The sequence below is a fragment of the Notamacropus eugenii genome, chromosome 1, assembly GCF_028372415.1.
Source record: "Notamacropus eugenii isolate mMacEug1 chromosome 1, mMacEug1.pri_v2, whole genome shotgun sequence".
Taxonomy (NCBI): Eukaryota; Metazoa; Chordata; class Mammalia; order Diprotodontia; family Macropodidae; genus Notamacropus; species Notamacropus eugenii.
Window position 1 is genome coordinate 276,432,594 of NC_092872.1, and position 18,895 is coordinate 276,451,488.

Genomic DNA, 18,895 nt, shown 5'->3' on the forward strand with positions numbered 1-18,895 from the left:
GGTGTACTGTCCCAAGCTTCAGGGATTTTTTGCAGCTCTTTCCATAGATACTTCTAGGGACCTGTAAATTTTCAGTTCTTCCAAGGTGGTATGATCAAAGGAGAGGTGCTTACTCTTCTCCTGGCCTGTGTTCTGGTCTCTGAGTGACCACAAGCACTCTTCTGCTTGGAAGTATGAGGATTCCCTGTCCTTTGCTGCCACAAGCTCCACCATACCAGCCCTCCTCCTTGCCCCAGGACTGTCACCAAGGACTACTGCCCAGATCCAAGTACAGGCAAATCAAGAGCATCTTACCTCAACACCAAAACCACTGTTGCTACTGCTGCTGCTGACAACACCCCAGGACTGGGGCCAGACCACTCTCATCTCTGACCTATGTGCAACAAGATTTTCCAACTGACCTTCTAAGTTGCCTTTGGCATTTGTGTGTTTAGAAGTCCAGAAACTATCACAGCTGCCAGTGATTCAGGCTCCTGAGGCCTGTTCCCAGTCCACCTGTGCTGGCAGTACACATTGAAGTGCACTCTTGTCTCAGACTGGTGCAACAGAACTTTCCTCTCAACCTTCCAGGTTGTCTTGGGCTGGAAATTTGTTTCACTCTGTCATTTTATGGGTTCTGTTGTTCTAGAACTTGTTTACAGTCATTTTCACAGGTATTTGGAGGGGCTTGGGGGAGAACTTAAGTAAGTCCCTGCTTTTACTCCACCATCTTGGCTCTGCCTCTGCTTTTCAGTGTTTGAGCTCAGTGTGTGTAAAGGGTTGTTACCATTTAGAAAATGTGGGAATCTATACTTGTATACAAACCTGAAAATATATATCAATGTATGATACAAATCAACTGCTATGCCAAGATAGAAGGGATAGAGTATCCATGTCTACCAACTCTTAGGAATCATTTGATAGCATTTACTTTAATCTAAACATATTAATTGTAATTCATCATTTATGTCTATAAGGACATTTTATTCAGCCTTTCTTTCTTATGATATTATATTTCCATTATTTCTAGTTGCAAAAACGTTTAGTCAGAAATTCTTCAGAGAAAGCTTTCACCAGGTGATAGTTCATACATTTTCAATGCTTTATTCAATTCAACAAATATTCCCTAATTACTCTCTATGTGTAAGACTCAGTGCTGGATGCTAAAGAAACATTTGTTCAAATGACAGCACACTTGCCCTCCAAGGGCTTATAGTCTAGAGTGTATGGTACTGATTTTTGTTTCTTTATTTTTAATATTGAAGGTTCCTAGATGGGAAACTGCTAGATATTAATAAAGACTTCCAACCATATTATGGTGAAGGAGGACGAATTTTGGAAATCCGCACACCAGATGCAGTAGCATTGGTTAAGAAACATGGGCAGTCTTTTGGCTATACTGAAGGGGCACTGCTTGCACTAGCCATGATTATCATCCTCTGCTGTATTCCTGCCATCTTGGTCGTGTTGGTCAGCTACAGACAGTAAGTATAGGTCAAGCTGTAAACACTGATGGATCTTTAAGAAATCATTATCCTGTACTTTGGAGAGACTATCAAAATATCATTTCATGGATGACCAATATTATGCAAGTCTTACTAAAGAAAAAAAAAATGTGTTCAAGTACTTGAAGAATTGTCTTATGAAATCAACTACTGATCAGAAAACACTTCTTAAGCTCCAGGATTTGTGGTAAGCAATGAGAATGCAAAGACAAAAGTTAAAGAGTCCCTACCCTGAAAGTATTTTCATTCTAATGAGGAGACAACAGTGTAAGAATTATTAGATCATTCTGCTTGGTCCTAGAAGATGGGATTAGGAAAAGGAAATAAAGGTTGGAAAAATTGCAAATTCAGGTTTAACATTAAGAAAATGCTTCTTTACAATTAGAGATATCCTGAGAAAAAAACAGATAACCTTTGGAATTCATAAGATCATAACTGTAGAATAGGAAAAGAACTAGAGTGCATTTTCACAAGTGAGGAAATCTAGACCTCGATTTCTTTACTTGTCCAAGGGAGAACATGTAGAGTCGATTTTAAATCAAGCAGCTCTGACTCCAAATCTAACACAATTTCCACTATACAAAGCTAGTGGGTTTCACCTCATTTGTGATCTTCTACCAAAGATTGGTCATCTTGTTGTTGGGTATGTCATAAAAGGGATTCTTATTCAGTTATAAGATAGCTTTTGGCATCCCTCTAATTCTAAATTTCTGTGAACTATTTCCTTAAAGATCCCTACATTAAATTTGGTCCCATCCTAAACTTTACTTTCTTTCACAACTATTAGAAATGTTATCTTCTCTCCTACAGGATTTCCACACAAAATAGAGAGCATGACACTAGTGTCAAGGGTTTATCTTGGCACATGATTCATAAGGAAGCCAAGGAGATAAATTAATCACAATGAGAAGACTAACTGAGAACTTCAAGGATAGTACAGTCTGCTGCCAAGTCAGTCAGGGAATGCCTGCTTGCCCTCTTCAAATAGAGAGGCCACAGTCATATTGTACTGTACTCTCATCTTGCAGCATCTGGTATGGTGTTATAACCCCACTGCATTGTCCTTGAAATATCAGTTATAAACAGTATACAATCAGTATAATCAGTAAAATTCTCTGACAAGCCCAAAAGATATGAAATTTGCTCTGTCACTGGGTCAGATTGCAGAACTTTAAGACTTTCAAAAGATCCTCCTCATAATCCCATTGTAAAGTAAGCAATGCCTATATACAGTGCAAATACATCTTTTACAGAAGAACCAGAGAATCAGAGATAAAGTCACTCATCTAAGGTGTCACAATTAGTAAGTGTTGGAGCTAGGATTCAAAACCAAGGCACATAACTCAAAATCAAGCTTATCCTGACACCAAACTGCCTCCTGTGCACATGGGCGTTGAGTCAGGAAGATTTCTTTTCAAATCCTGTATCAGACAATTACTTTGCTATTGGACTTAACCTCTCTCAGCATCTCCATAATGAGGACAATAACAGCACCTTCCTCACAGAATTATTGTGAGAATCAAATGTGAAAATATATCTGAAGCCTTAGGAAAACCTTTAAGAATTATCTAAATGTTAGCTCTTCTTGTTGGCTGTCATTATCATGAGGAAGAGGCAAATTTATTTTAAACTCCTGTAAAGCTGGTGTGAAGTCTCCCTCCTAGATTCCTTGGCTTCTTAATGCTGCAGAAAGAAATCTTTGACTAGGAGCTGCAGCTTAGCCCTTGTGTATGTTCATCCTTCATTTCCGAACAAGACCACAAGACCATGCCATCAGAGAAATAATGACATGACTTTGTTTTGAGTAAGGGAGGACTGTGCAGGTCACCAGCCTCACTTCTCCTCCAGGATGAGGCAATTGGGGTTAAGTGACATATCCAAGGTCACACATCTAGTGAGTGTCACGTGTCTGAGGTGAGGTTTGAACTCAGGTCCTCCTGACTCCTGCACTGGTGCTCTATCCACTGTACCACCTAGCTGCCCCAAAGCTTAGCCCTTACATTGTTCCTCAATACAGGATGTTTGCAATTGATCACCAGATCTGCAGGAGACCTGGTTTATACATTCAGTCAATGAGTGCATACTTACTTCTTCAGGCTTATTGGTGTCAGCATAGAAGAAGCAGATTCTTGACTTCTATTACTTACACAAGAGGAAGGCAAGGAGCATTATGACACACAACACAGGAAAATGAATGGTTCTTCTTTTTAGCACTTTCATATAATTGATAATTTTAAATACAGAATATAGAAATGTTTACTCATTATTGGCAAAAAAAAGGGAATAGAAGAGTGAAAGAAGAAATTCCTCTTCTCGAGAAGAACTGCTTATTTTAATTGACCATGTGCAAGGGGAATCTTAAGGACATAAAGAAACAGAGCATTTTGAACCAGCAAAGCATTAGAGAGCATTAAGCTCACCTCCCTCTCTTTTCTGGCAAGAAAAATTGGAGTCTAGAGAGAGAAAAGGCCTTTACTAAAAAAAAAAAAAAAACCAACAAGGCTTGACTTTTTGCTCAGGGAGCCAAGAAAATAAATTAATATCAAGTGGTGATGATAGCTATCCAAAACCAAAATGGTGAACTATAAATAGAGGAAGAAGGATTCCAGTGTCTTTGGAATGGAAGTAAGAGAAAGTAGATAAGCCAAAACCCTATTGTTTCAGCAATCATCTAAATGATGGGATTTCATTTTAAAGATGGGGCTTGGAAGTACCATAGGTATTATCTAGTCAACACCCTTCATCTTTTTGAAAGATAAATACAAACCATACAGACCCATAAGAGCCCATGATCCTGGCTTAGACATAGAGCTGAAAGAAACTTCAGAATTCATCTAGTCCATCCTCTTCATGCTACAGAATGAGGGATGGAAGCCCAGAGAGATTGTCTGAGTCTCCCAGATAAATAAGGAATAGGATGTTTTTTAGGAATAAGGTACAGTATACTTTCTACTGTACCATAAGGCCTATCATGACTCGCCCAAAGTCGCACACAGTTTACTGACAGAACCACGACTAAAACTTATGTCTTCTGGCAATACAATTGTCTGCTCTCACTAAACCAGCCTGATTTGCAAATCCTGTGTATAAGAGACTTAAAACACACAAACAAACAAAATCTGGGGAAACTTAGATGAAATGTTTATGACACAGTGTGAATGTGTTCTTAACTGATAATCTTTGTTGCAACATATTGAAAGTTGGGCATTGGATTAAGTTGGAGAAAGTGACTCCAAACAAAACTTGGGCATGAGTTTTGTCTGTTCTAATATTGTTTTGCATAAGATAGTACAAGCAGTTTTAATAACCAAAAAAAAGAAGATTGAAATATGAAATTTAGCTTCAGTTTTAATGGATTCTCTATCAACCAATGAATTCACTAAAAATCTCGCCCACATAAAAGTCTAATAGTGGCCAATTCACTCACAAATCTTTGAGTGATTTACACTGCACCTAATTTTTAAATTGTCTATTCTGCATCACAAATTTATTTCTTTTTTCCATTGGTCTCTCATCTAAAGTAACCCTATTATACCCTATTCTTAGTAAAGATTCCTTCCCACACCCAAAGACTTCTTGGCATACTCTGCAAAGATCAATGGTGAATAAAGCAACATGTCACACTAAAAGCTCATAAAATGGAATAATTAAGTCTTGCTTGATATTTAAACATTTGTGTATATGCTCTGTGGTAGATGCATTCTTCAGTGCTTTCTAGTTCAGTGATCAGCTTAACACTCAATGAATTAATTTTACTTACTGCATTTTAAAGAATAGCAGTTAAACAAAATTAGTTTTTTCATTGCCTACCATCCAGTGGAAAATTCTAATAGTTAACAATCTCACTTCAGTGCCTATACATACAGCTTGTAAATAAGCCTGGAAAGTATTATTATTCTTTTTCTATTAATAGGGGCATTTGAAATTCACTATGTAGGACAAATCAAGAAACCAATTGTGGAAAAGGATCATGAATTCATTACCCAGTGGTGGCACCTTCCAATTTGAACTTCAGCTTCAAAAGCAAAGCCCAGAATATAATCATGTCTTGCCACGCAGCTTTGTTCCTTTCTTATTCTTCAAGCCAGGTGATCCAAGAAGCCAATTAGGAAGATTAGGTCATCTTGACTATCCTGTATCATGATCAGAGTTCTCATCCATATACTCATGTTTGAATCCATCTGATTCTGAATCTACTTAGCCTATACTTTTTTTGTGTGATTTTTGAAGCTTTCCTTAGAAAGAGGATTTTTTTTAATAGTTGCTTCTAAGATTTTGAGAGTAATGATACAAAAGAAATTCATTTAAAAGTGAAGTTTTTTAAAACTAAATGTTAATATTTTACCATGATCAATAAGACAAATATGTTAAGATTTAAAGTATAGGTTGAGTCCTATAACATATGTCACCTATCTAATCTTTGGTTTTTGTTTCTTCTTCCCTCCCACTCTTTACTTCGTCAAACAGATTTAAAGTGTAAGTATCCTGTCATCTTGCAGGTAACATGATGGCTTGTCAAACGTAAAATGAAGATGAGGTTAATATTTAAATTTATACCAATAGCCACATCAGGTACTTTGGAAAGAGTATGCGCGTGAGTGTGTATGTGGAGTTGGGGTTGGGTGTGTGTGGTGGGAGTGAAGATTTTGCTGGATTATACATGAATCACTTTCCATTCTATGCATTTAGAATTCTTCCGTGACTTCACAGTGCCAATTATCATAGTAAAATGTGAGAAAGTATTGTTCATATTGTTTTGTCTCTGGCTCTGTGATACTTGTACATAAGCACAACATTGATAAACAAATCAAATAAACAGTAGCCCTCACAGTGGACTGTCAAAACATAGTCACACATACAGGACCTAAATGATTAACATAATTCACAGCAGGTCCAAAAGCCTTAGTTTTAATATCTTCCGAAATTTAGTAAGTGATCATATCTTTATAATGTTTTTATATTTTAAAACTCTTCCTTCAGAACAATCTTGTGAGGTAGTTAAAGTATTATCATTCCCATTTTATATATAAACAAACTGAGACTCAAGGAGATTGAGTAACTTGCTATGGTCATAGCACTGGAAAGGATGAGACTCCTGAAGCCTCAGAATCCACCTGAAGTCTTTTGAACCTAATGCTTTTCTACAATCTCTGTTCCTTAATCCTTTTGTCATTTTCATAGTGATCTAGAAAGTATTTTAAAATCACAGGATATCTAAAGAGTTAAAATAATCTTACAGTAGACTCTTTTCAGTATAAATAATCATGTCTTTTCTCATATGCTAATTACTCAATTTATTGTAATATTTTTCCCTGAAAGTCTGATTCCCTCATATTAATGTCAGCGATAGAAGTTAGTGTATGTGATATGTGTAAGAAACTTTTAAAAAAAATTTTAATTTCCCAAAGACGACAAGAAGAATGCACCAAGACAGCCAAGATGCAGGCCCTGGCTGCACCCAAGCCAGCAGCACCAGCACCAGCAGCAGCAGCACCTCCTCCACCACCACCACCACCGCCCCCAGGAGGTCCCCATCTCTACGAGGAGTTGGGTGGAAGTACAATGTAAGTATTCTTGTTTGCCTCCCTGAGAGAAGCTGACAGGTTTGACACCATTTTTTTAATAAACTTAGTGAAAGACTGCCTGAGGGTACGCATTTAATTGCACCAAAGTAGACACCATCATGAAGATACTAAAGAAACTTAAAACAACAACTAACAGGTTACTTTCCAGAGAGTAAGTCTTCCCTGAATTTTATAATTTTTAAAAGATAAAGCATTCAGCTGCATATGGGAGCGGATGGAGCTAAATGAACTTGATCTAATTAAAGACAATATTTACTGAGCTTAAAAGAGCCAGGTTAATAGTGAGAAGTTTGATCCGATTCAATTCAGCAAGCATTTAGAAAGCTCTTCTTGGGAAAGAGGCATTAAGTACAAGATGAAAACCTTTACTAACCTGAACCATTTGTTATAGATATATTTAAATAGTTTGATCTGCATCAGTGACAAGACCACAGATACATTTGAGTATATTTGGCATATATTATATCTAGATTGTGATTCCAAGGAAGATTCAATAAAGTATATGAAATCATAGAAGATAAGAATTGAAAAATATCTCAATCACACAAAATTTGAGATTATTGAAATAACTCAGGAGTGACTTAAAACTAGGATATTTCTAAAGACTTTTCTTTAGGTCTTGGAAAATAGAACCTCCAAAATTTAGATGAGAGAAGGGTTCTTGTGCTGGTGATAGGAATAGGGTCTCAAAAACCCTTTGATATTGCCTTACAAAAAGCTTGACTGTTGGGGCAAGAGGCAGGCTAGATTTTAGCACATACTATTTGGAAGTGCTGTGTACAGATAAATTACTTATTTTAAAATGGCACATGAGGGTGAAAGACTTTACAGCGGTTAATTGAAAAAAGAATAATGCTTCCTTACATTTTAACCACTTTAAAAGCTCTATTACCCTTAAGAAACCATTCAAGAGTTCTCTGTTACTATATAGGAAAGATAGCACCCAAGTGATTTAAAGAGCTGATGAAACGTGAAATGTGAATGACAAATCTAGAAAGCCCTTTATTAACTGGAACATTGTGGGAACAGAAGGGAAAGGAATAGGATGTGTTGTTTTCTTGTACAAAATACACATTTATTAGCATGGAGAAGAAGAAACAATATAAATATAAAATCCACATTGGGATGTGGCAATCATCAGTCATTATAAATACACATTTTAATTATATGGATATGATAAATCTCATATAACATCAAAATTATTTTCTGATAAAAGTAAATGCACAGCACTCTTATTTAGAATTTATTGTTATTTTCCCTACAATTACAGGAATGCTAAATTCTGGCTTGGAAACATTGGTGAATACAGGAATTGATCCAGTGTAATTTAAGTTTCTCCTAATTTTATTTCTCATCTCCACCTAAGAAAATCTGTGGTCTAATTGAAAGTGGTTATCTATAAGGTTAAGCATGGTTATGTTTAAGTTAAAATATCAGTGCCTTTTATTCATCTTTTCAAGGAAAAAGATGTATCAAATAACACATAATAACATCTAGAAAATCAGTATTTCGGCCATGTCAGTTTACATTTATTACCAGTTTTTGAGCTATACCCATTGGGGAGAGAATGGCATAGGAGAGTTAGGGTTGTAGTTTGAACTTTCAGGAAACATTGTTAATGCAAGTATTTGAATGTTTTGAGAAAGAAAATTCTTGAAAACTAAGTTCTATGATTATTTGGTTCTGAATTATCCAATCTAAAATTTTAAATTGACCATTAGTGAGCATTACATTATAGAATATCTGGCCTAATTTGAATGATCCACTATATATTTGAAAGGAATAAACTAATATGAATCAAACTTCAGAGAATGATGTCAGCAGATGCTGTTAAATATAACTTAATGTAGAGTCCACAATTAACTTAGCACATGCATATTTATGTTCTTTATAATCTCATTAAATGTGAGCATATATTAGCTAAATCTTCTGTTAGAGGCATAGAAACAATTTTAAGAATGTCTTGAACAATAATCTGTTTTGAAATTAAATTGATCTATGTATTGCAGGGGAGTTTTGACCTAAAATTAAGTATCAAAACACCAAATATAATCAACCTTGTTAAGAAATTTAAAAGCAATATGATTTTCTCTTACCATTCGTTAAAAACATTTTTCTGTTTCAATATTGTACAAAAACATATTTCCATTTACTATACATGTCATCTCAACGCAAAAATCATTGTATTATTTTAATTTCTATCTCATATTGCCTCTTTTAAGATATTTTTCCTATAATTTCTATTCTCTCTCTCACCTTTGGATTCATAGGCATCAGTAAGTAAATATAATTCCACTTTTCTATGACAATTCTAGAGAACAGATATTGTAGAGAAGATTAATTCCTGCCTCAACCTTTAAATCATTTTTATTTTTTTTCTTGCTGTAAAGACATTTACTTTCAAATGAATTTTTGGAACAACTTTCTGTTTTCCATTTGATTGATTCTCCTTTGACAGCACCTTATAAGGAAAGGAGAAGGGTTAGCCTGAAGAATTTCTTTATACAACTTTTTCTAGTGATCAAACATGTGTCCACCAGATTGACAAACTATTCTTTGTGGTTTAGGCATGTTGCCAGTTTCTGCTACTTTAAAAGATGGCACATGGTTTCTCTAGCATATTGAAGATAAATATATTCTAAAGATAGGTGTTCTTCTGGTAAACAATTCCTAGAATAGTAATTGAGTTCATAAAAAAAATTGCCCTGAAAGTTCAAAAAGAAGAATGATTCATTTTCCTTTTTTTTTCCTGAATTGTCTAAGGTAAAGAAATACACCTGAATTGGTGAGCCATATTATCTACAATGACTGTCTAACTTTCCTGACCTCACCAGATTTTTGACTGTCCTCCTCTCTAGTCTTAGATAGTTAAGTAATAAGGATTCTCATGTTATTATTGATGAGTCCTTCCTTGTATTCATTTCATAACATCTTTACATATATGATGTCATCTTTGGCTTTAGATTTATTCCTTTACTGTTTTTTGTTTTGTTTTTTTTTTTACTTCATTGACCATTCCAGTATTATAGTATCATTTCTGGTTTATTTCAAAGTGTCTTTCCATTTATTTCTTTCTGGAATATTTGTTGCTAGTGGATGGATAACCCGAAAGTTGAAAATCTAACATTTTGTTTGAGCAGAAAAAATCCTTCAAAAAAATAATTTGCACCAATGAAGCTTTATGACTTACAGATTATTCTGTATGTCTTAGATCTCAGTCATTCCTCAGAACAATCCTGAGGATGAGGTAGTATAAGTACTATTCTTATTCCTAATTTATAGATGAGGAAATTAAAGCTCAGATAGGTTACACCATTTGCTTATGATCTTGTAACTGTTAAAGGCCAGCCAGACGCATGGTTCAAACTCAAGTCCTCTGACTACAAATCCTGTACTTCCATGCTTTCTGAAGTCTATACATCACCCCAGTTTCACAAGCACCAAGGTGATTGAGCTAGATTTCAAGGGATCTTTGAGGTGACCCAACCCAATAACTTTGCAGGTGAGGAAACTGAACCCCACAGGCAGTGACTTGTCCAAAGTCACACAGATAGGACATAGCAGAGCTAGGATTGGTGCTCCAAATCTAAGATTCTGTACTGTGCAATACTAGCTTCCTAAGATGATTGTTTTGAGTGTTTCCTCAAGTGCTGGTGTCAACGACATTAATTTTACAGAATGACATACCCTCCCTTCTCCCCTTATTGTGCATCCCACCTGCACAATAAATTGTAGCACTAGTGTGGTTTCTTCCTCCATTTTAATGCTTACCCTAGCTCTATCACTTACTATTCAGGTGACTTTGATTAACTCCTTTAACCTTTCTTGGCCTCATTTTTGTCAATTGTAAAATAAAAAAATTGGAATAAATGACCTCAAAGTCCTCTTCTTGTTCTAAATCAATGATCCTATAATCACCAGTGTCTTAATCTTGAAACTGGTTCATCCCACAAGATTCCATTATCCCTCAGTACCATCCAATACTACATTAAAACAAGCAGTATCTGGATAGTTGATAACAGAACCAGAAAGGAGATAACAATAACTTTAAATAGCAGCGCTAATGAGAAACCCTAATTAAAATAAATGGGAGGTTTTCTGCATCCCATCTGGCTAAATACATCGTTTCCCTTTACTGTCATTTGGGAAAACCCAGAGTGCAAAGTTACAGAATTTTGGACTTTTTTCTCATTTCTATTTTAATTGAAAATGTTAAGCAAAATTTCATGAAATTTACAAAAAAAAAAAAAAAGAGTAAACAGTGGTTAAAGGACCAAAGAGATTCTAATATTCTAGGTTTTTGAAATGGAAGGCCCTGAGATCCAGAGAGGGAAGATGATGTACTCATATGTCTTAATTATCAGATGAGAAAATGAAAAAAAAAGTCATTTTTCTAGCCCTATATGAGAAGGTTCCATTCCAGTGATCACAGGAACAAATGCCTTTTATTTCAACAAACATTCTACAGAGATATGAGTATAAATATGTGCTGGGCTCACTTAAGGACTTTGTATGAGGAATCTTGACTTGTGTTTTTACTTGAAGATGATTCTTCAAAGCAAAGTTAATTAAAATTCAACCCAAAAGACATGTGGATGGAATGCCTTGGGGGAAATAGAGTACTATTGATAGGTGACACACACCCTTTTGTTCCTTTGTCTACACTGTTCATATATTGAGGTTTACTGCTAGAATTTACTTTTTCTAACAGGCCATAAAATTCATCAGCAATACATACATATACTTTTACAGCCAAATACTATTATCAGTCTTTGTGAAGAGTAGTTTTTTAACACTGATTTGAATATCATTTAAATAGTTTTAAATAATTACTTTCAAAATGAGGTCCCTGCCATACAATTGAAAGAACCCTATTTAGCAGATCTCAGGTCAATCCCCAGGTTCACCAGTCATTTCCTGTGTCACCTTGGATGAGTCACTTTAATTCATTAAGCCTCCATTTTCTCATTTGTAAGGTGAAGAAACTGACTGGATAACTTTTAATATCCTATCAAGCTTTAAATCTATGATCCTAGGTTAACATATACCTATTATCTTGATACTCAGTTCTTTTATTGTTTTTAAATGTTGGAGCAGAAAGATTCCCTATAGGATCCTATGATCATAAAATCTTGTTCTCTAGCATAAAGAAGTCCTGCCAGATACTCTATATGCTCTCCCAGATATTGACCCAGAAACAAGGATGTACTTCTCTCCCTGGCAGAATCATTGTGATGAGACAGTTGATGATCCAGGTAATCTCTCTTGAGGAATATCACTATACCCTCATGTGTATGTTCAGCAAGTCCTTAGAAAAGAGAAGATATTTAAGAACCTAGTGACCATTCCCCTCCTACTCACCACAGCTTCCCTTTTACTGGCACAGTTTCCCTTGCTTCTGCGTCCCTCTGACCCACAATTTATTGAATTCTGGGAACATGAAACCATCTGCTAGATTGTCCAAACTTTTTTTTAGATCTATAGAGAGACAGTATTTTGTAAATGAGAATTGCTCATGCTGCTCAAAGGTTATCAAACTTCTCTTTCCTTCCCTGTTTTAGAAAGTAAATGAAAGTAAATGTCTTGCTTTGGTGGTATCCGTAGTTAGTATGGTCTTTTTTAGTCTGAAGCATTAGTAGTGTGCCTCTTAAAAAGAAAGCTTTCTCGTGAAATCTGTATCCCAGCGTTTTTCCTTACATGTGATTATCTTCTTTTCTTTCAAGTCTTTTCCTTCTGTACCATTTCCAACAAAGCAGGGGAAATAAATCAGTCTTAGAAGAAGGAGAACGGCAAAGAGTAATTAGCCACATGGCTTCCCGTGCAATTGAGGCACACAAGCAGGCTCGGAAAACTGGATCCCTCAGGAATAACCTACCCAAGTCTGCAAGTAACATCACACTTTTATCTGATGAGAACCCCTTAACAACCCACAATCCTTTATATGTGGAAGGGGGAGGTCAAAGTTCCACAAGCCCTGGATTTCCATGGAGGAGAACAGGTTTGCTAGACAAGTTGTCCCCCAGAAGGCTAGCCAAGAAAGGTTGTCAGAAATACCCAGCAGAAAGCACTCATCGGGCATGGACTCTACCAACCAGCTTCACTCGGAGGCAGATGTATGAGGTTCTGAGTAGGCCAGTCATTATGGATCCTGTCCAATGGGAAAATGAACGCCTCCAAGCAGAGGCTGAAATAAGTGGATACCAGTCTGATATGGTGGGTGCTAGCCTTTGCCCATTTCAAACAGAAGAGAAAAAGCTGATAGTGACAGAGAAAGCCAGGCAGTTTAAAGCGCAAACTTTTCAGGAAATGAATAGAGGGAAACATCATAATGGAAGAGGGACGTGGTCCCCAGCCCAAACTAAGCCACTAGAGCTATCTAGTGAACACCTGCTTTCTTCTCCCTGGTGCCAGTTCTCTTCTTTTTCAACTTTGCCACCTGTTTCACGTGCACTTGAACTTGACACTGTACCTCCAATCATCGTTTCCCATGCTGATGCTCCTCTCACATCTTCTCCACTGACTCAAAAGCCAACTTCTTCACCTTCTTTTTGGATATCAAAACCCAATTCTCAACAATATCTGTCCTCAAAGACAAGAGAGAAAATGATAGAAAATATTCCAGATCCCCCCAACATTCCCCCACCTTTTCCTCCTCCTCCCCTCCCACCACCACCACCACTTCCACCTCCCACTTCACCCATTCCCTCATGCTCCCTGTCCAGTGCAGCAGTTTGTCATCACTCCAGGTTCTCCCCTGCCATGGAAATGGACTATTTGAGTAGGCAGCTATCCCCGGTGGTTCCAGACCCAAGTCCGGGCCCTCGAAGGGAACTGAAAGGCATTCTCAAAAACATCCCTAACCTAGCAGCCATCGAGAAGTCAGTAGCAAACATGTACAGCCACATAGGCCAAAAACCCCCAGAACCCCCACAGAGTTCCAAGCTCAAATATGTTGCCACACCTCAACCACCCAATACAGGAAACACAGCCCAACAAATGCAGCAGAACTCTGACTGTGTTGCTGAAGAGCTTGGGAATCCAATTTTCTTTCAATCCACAGCTCTCTAATGCTGTTTTTTCTACCACTTGGTGTCACCTTCTTTGACTCTGTTGTTGACAATCACATTGGACTCATGAGACCAAGTTTGGGCATCAGAGATAACTACGCTGTTGCCGCTTCTCAAGGACTGATCCCAGTTCTCTGTTTGATTCTCCCTGTCAACTTCAAGGACTTTGGGTTAACATCATCACCACAAACATTGTATTGTTGCTTCACTTTGTATCACTTAGCTACAAAGAATAGTATTCTTTGCTCTAGGTTTTATTATAAAATGAGGAAAGGTCTCCTTGAGCTATCCACATGCACTGTACACACAAAAATAAAAATACATGTCTACATTCCCCTGAGGTCTTGTTTGGCAAAATCCTAAGTTGGTGTCATAGTTACATATGTTTACTTGTTGGTTACCATTTTGCCACCTGGGGGCTTCAGACATGGAGCTAATTGTAGTTCTTTTTAAAGCTAAAGATGGTATGATGTTTCCTTCTATGCATGTGCATCTGGAAAGATATCTTATTTTCAGAATAGTATGATTCGTTCTATATTTAATTGTAAAATGAAGAATTCTTAACCTATTTGGAAGAAAAGCTTATGTTCTTAGTATAATGCTATATGCTTTTGAAAATGAAAGGAATAATAAGGATGATCATGACAAAGTAAGTCAGAGTTATTATCTTATGGATTCCTGTTTCTATAAAAGATCGTTCTTTATCATGATTTAGTGGCATCTTCTAAATGCACTTACAACTTGGAGTAGAGTGTCCCACCTCTTGTCCTGTATTTTTCCTCATCTTTTTCCTTCCTTGGTATACACGTATTTTTTTTCTCACTTTAAAAATGAAACACATCTTCAGTTGTTGCCTTTTATAGACCTTTGATTATTTCAGCAGATGTTTAACATGTGTTGTGATTTTGCTTGTTCACACTATTCAAGCCTCTTCTTAATTAATATTTCATGCTAAGATTTCCCATCAAAAAGAATATTTGCTTACCTTCAGTTCCAATAAAGAAATTCAAGTCAGTGATATCAAGAGAAGGTTTATAAGTGTCCATAAAGATTTATGTAGTATGAATTTAGTTACTGCTGATTTCATTAATCTAAATTATAAGTCCTCACATTAAGCATGTCAGTTACATTAAATTAGCTTGTCCTCTAAAATGAACAGTACATTAGGGGGAAAAATCTGAGGTGCTCAAGTCTGGCTGGATCAGATTCTTTGAATAAATATGGATCTAATCCTATTTTAAACAATAAAATTTTAAATGAGGTGCTGAAAATAGAAGTGATCAGAAAATTTTAGAACTGGAAGTAATTTTGGAGATCCAATCCCTTCATTTTACAAATAAGGAAACTGAAAAATTGAGAGACTTAATCAAGGTCATATGTGTGTTTCGGTGACAGAGCCAGGGTTCTAACTCAGGGTTTCTAACTCAAATACTGTGCTCTTTCCATGCGCTTTGGACTGCAAAATGATAAACTCTCTTAGGAATTTCTCTCTGTCTCTCATGGTTTTCCCATTTTTATGTCAATTTTAAGAACTATGTGTGATACAATTAAACATTTTCTCGATTTTTCTTTCATCACATTGCCATATTTAGAGAAATAACTAAAATCTACTTTCATACAATGCTGTATTCCTCTATACAAACAATGACAAAGATTCACATTAAATTTAAAATGAAGGAAGTGTCTGTCTTCCATTTTAGGTCCTAAATTTATAGATGAAATCAGTTCTTAGACATTTCTTTTCGCATGATATTGTCCCTTGAGGTAATCATAAGCCAAATTCTGACCATAAAGGCATTGAATGGGTGTCAGAGTTCCAGATACATCTAACTGTTTAATAGATACATTTCCACTCCAATTCAATAAACATTTCTTAAAAGTCATTTTAAAAATCATATTGTGCTAGGTGCTGAGGATTCAAAAAATATACATATAAAGGTCTTCCTGCCCTCAAGTTGTTTACATTTTAATGGGTAGTAAGATTATAAGATGAAAACAGATAACTAAATACTTGGTCACTTGAGGGAGACAATATCGAGAACCAGATAGAAAGACTTCCTATGGGTATTCTGAGCAGAGCCCTGAAGACAGTCAAAAATGTTGAGGGCAGTAAGTGAGGAGGAAACGCATGCCAGATATGGGAGACAGTCTGGGAAAAGGCATGGAGGTAAAGCTGTGCTAGGCATTGTTTCATAACAGGTCTTCAAAATGCAAGGCACATTTTTAATTTTAATTGGCAATTTTGACATTTTCCCCATGATTTTCTTAATTTTAGGCAATCAACAAAACAATAACCCAAATTCTGATTTCCAGCATTTGATTTCCAAGGTTTAAACACTCACGCTGAGAAAAGTTAACAATTAGCTCTTGAAAGTCAATACAAATTGACTCCAGACTTTCCTAAATGGAGGCCAGTCACTTTATTGAGAGAATAGGAGACAATATTTGGAATGTTGTAAAGAGTTTTGCTGACAGAACATAACTACCATATGAAGAAAAATAAATGAAAAACCACTATTATCTTCTCAAAATCCTTTTAATTTTTCATTCAGTCAATTCTTTATGAAGCACCTACTATGCACATCTTCCATCATGTATGTCATTTTTATAAAAAAAAAAGTTTCCTGTTATGATCTTAAAGTCCATCAACAAACACAAATTCACCAAGAAGAGGAAAAAGAAGATTGTATGTGAAATTGTGAACTTTTCTTTGTATAGTCATTTTTGAAACACACATGAAATTTTAAAGTTAATAATAAAATTGTCCAATGTCTTTCTATGCCCCCTTCTGCACTTCTTTTGACTTTCTCCTGTGTATTTTTATGTTATTTTTACTTCCTTTTCTTTCTTTTTTTTTTCCATCTCTGTTACTTACCAATGACTCACTCCTATCCTCAGAGCCCCTGTGTAACCAAGTAGAGATAAACAAAACAAATCAACACTTTTGCCAGGTCTGAACGTTTACATCTCATTCTCCACCTCAAATCTATCTCCTATCTTCCTAGAGATGAGAGGGATGTGACATCATTAGTGGTCTGAAGTCAAGTACTCACTGCATTGAACAGAGTTCTGAAGTTATTAAAATCAAATTCCTTTATATTATTATTATGGTCATCAGCTAAATTATTCTCTTGGTTCTGTTTGTTTTACTCCATATCAATTCATATGATTCTTCTCAAATTTCTCTTACCATTTCTTATTCCTGAAGGCTGCCCAACCATATTTCCAAATTAATGAGATAAGGAAATGACAATCTAAACAGGCTTATAAACATTTCCATTTATTTTCCACTTCAAATTATTTTTAGCCAAAACCTTCAGGTAAAAATTTGAATTCTTAAACATTTCTGTTTGCTTGATCTTCTCTTTCCTCTCTCTTCCATGGAAAAACTTCAGTTGGCATTTTTGTTATGAGACTTTCATATGCATGATAATGTTTGCTTTCTTTGGAAGACTCATATAAGGTATTTTCCCCATAATTGTATAAACCTTTTAACGAAAAGCATCAGAATCTTCCCAAGCTAAAACTGTACACTCTTAACAATGAAATCATTTGTCTCTCCATTCATTTTTAGCCATGTTGATGTTAATCCCAAGCAAGAATTATGTGAAACACAAAAGATCCCTCTATTTTTGTGATAGGTCTCAAATCACCATATGGCTATTTTTCGTAGAGTTCGCTAATGTCCATAAATTATATACACATTTCCTTTATCATTTCTTTCCCTTTCAACGAAAGTTTTTCTTTTATTGTTTTTGTTTTTACTTTCTGTAGTTGGTCTTTAAATAATAAACAAATAAATAAGCAAAAAGAAAACACTCTTTTTGCTGGAAGACTGGAGTATCTCTAGGTTCCGCAGTTCAATCTATTCCAGGACATTTTTGCTGACTTTTTTTTTATTTTAAAAATCTATACATCATCACCAAAAAAGCCTACATTGTCCATTCCATCACTCTATTAGGTCACTTCATATAGTAGACCAGTACGTCTTCTATATGGTTGGATATCTAACCAGAGCAACTTAAAATTGAGAAATGAATCCCTTGATAAACTAAACAAAGAATGTGTCTTTGTATCCAATTTTGGATTTTTTGAAATAACTTCATGGTAATGTAATTCTTAGTAGCATTCAGAAGCCATGTTATAATGATCATGCCTCAAACTAAACAACTATTATTAACAGATATGGTGCAAAATAATAATTTATAAACAGTTAAGAGAGATTGCATCAGAAATGCATGTAATGTAATTCAGGATTTTTATGGAAGCTTTAGCTAAAAGTGAATAAATCATGTGGAAAATACCTACACCATCCAAAACTTTCCTCCTTTTAACTAGTTCACATTTGTTTCAGCTGGATACAGGTTTTGATTTCTTGAAGAGAAGTAATAAAATGGTACATAAAAGACAAAATCATGTACATGTGTTGAAGATATATGGTTCCCTTATATATTTAATTGTTCATGAAAATGAGTACCAATAATAGATGACTATGTAACGATTCTCTTGGAAATGAAATGACTTTCTTTGGTTGCCTATTTCACCAAACCTGAGGAGTTTTATTTGTTTAATTGTTTTAGGGAGGCACAATTATTCCCCTAACGAACCATTTCTGGGGAAGTCTTATTTAAAAGAAACAAATGGAGTGCATGGAGAAAGTGTCTATGTTGCTGAAGTCTTTAAAGAGTTTATGATCCCTGTAAATATTGGCAAAGTTGTGGGAATAGTTAGCAATATACCCTGTGAGTCTATTTCCAAT

General features: G+C 35.7%; 1 protein-coding gene across 2 annotated transcripts in view; it reads left to right on the plus strand.

Annotated features, from left to right (window-relative positions):
- The window catches only part of PCDH15 (protocadherin related 15), a 2,324,555-nt gene that overhangs the window by 2,291,256 nt on the left and 14,404 nt on the right, over window positions 1-18,895 (plus strand). Inside the window, exons 33-35 of one of the 2 annotated variants that reach the window (XM_072628920.1) lie at window positions 1,245-1,463; window positions 5,952-5,960; window positions 6,893-7,048. In XM_072628920.1, coding sequence (XP_072485021.1) covers window positions 1,245-1,463; window positions 5,952-5,960; window positions 6,893-7,048 — 384 coding nt within the window. Of the gene's footprint in view, window positions 1-1,244; window positions 1,564-5,951; window positions 5,961-6,892; window positions 7,049-18,895 lie in introns of those variants that run through there. The other variant, XM_072628919.1, reaches the window with a different exon arrangement.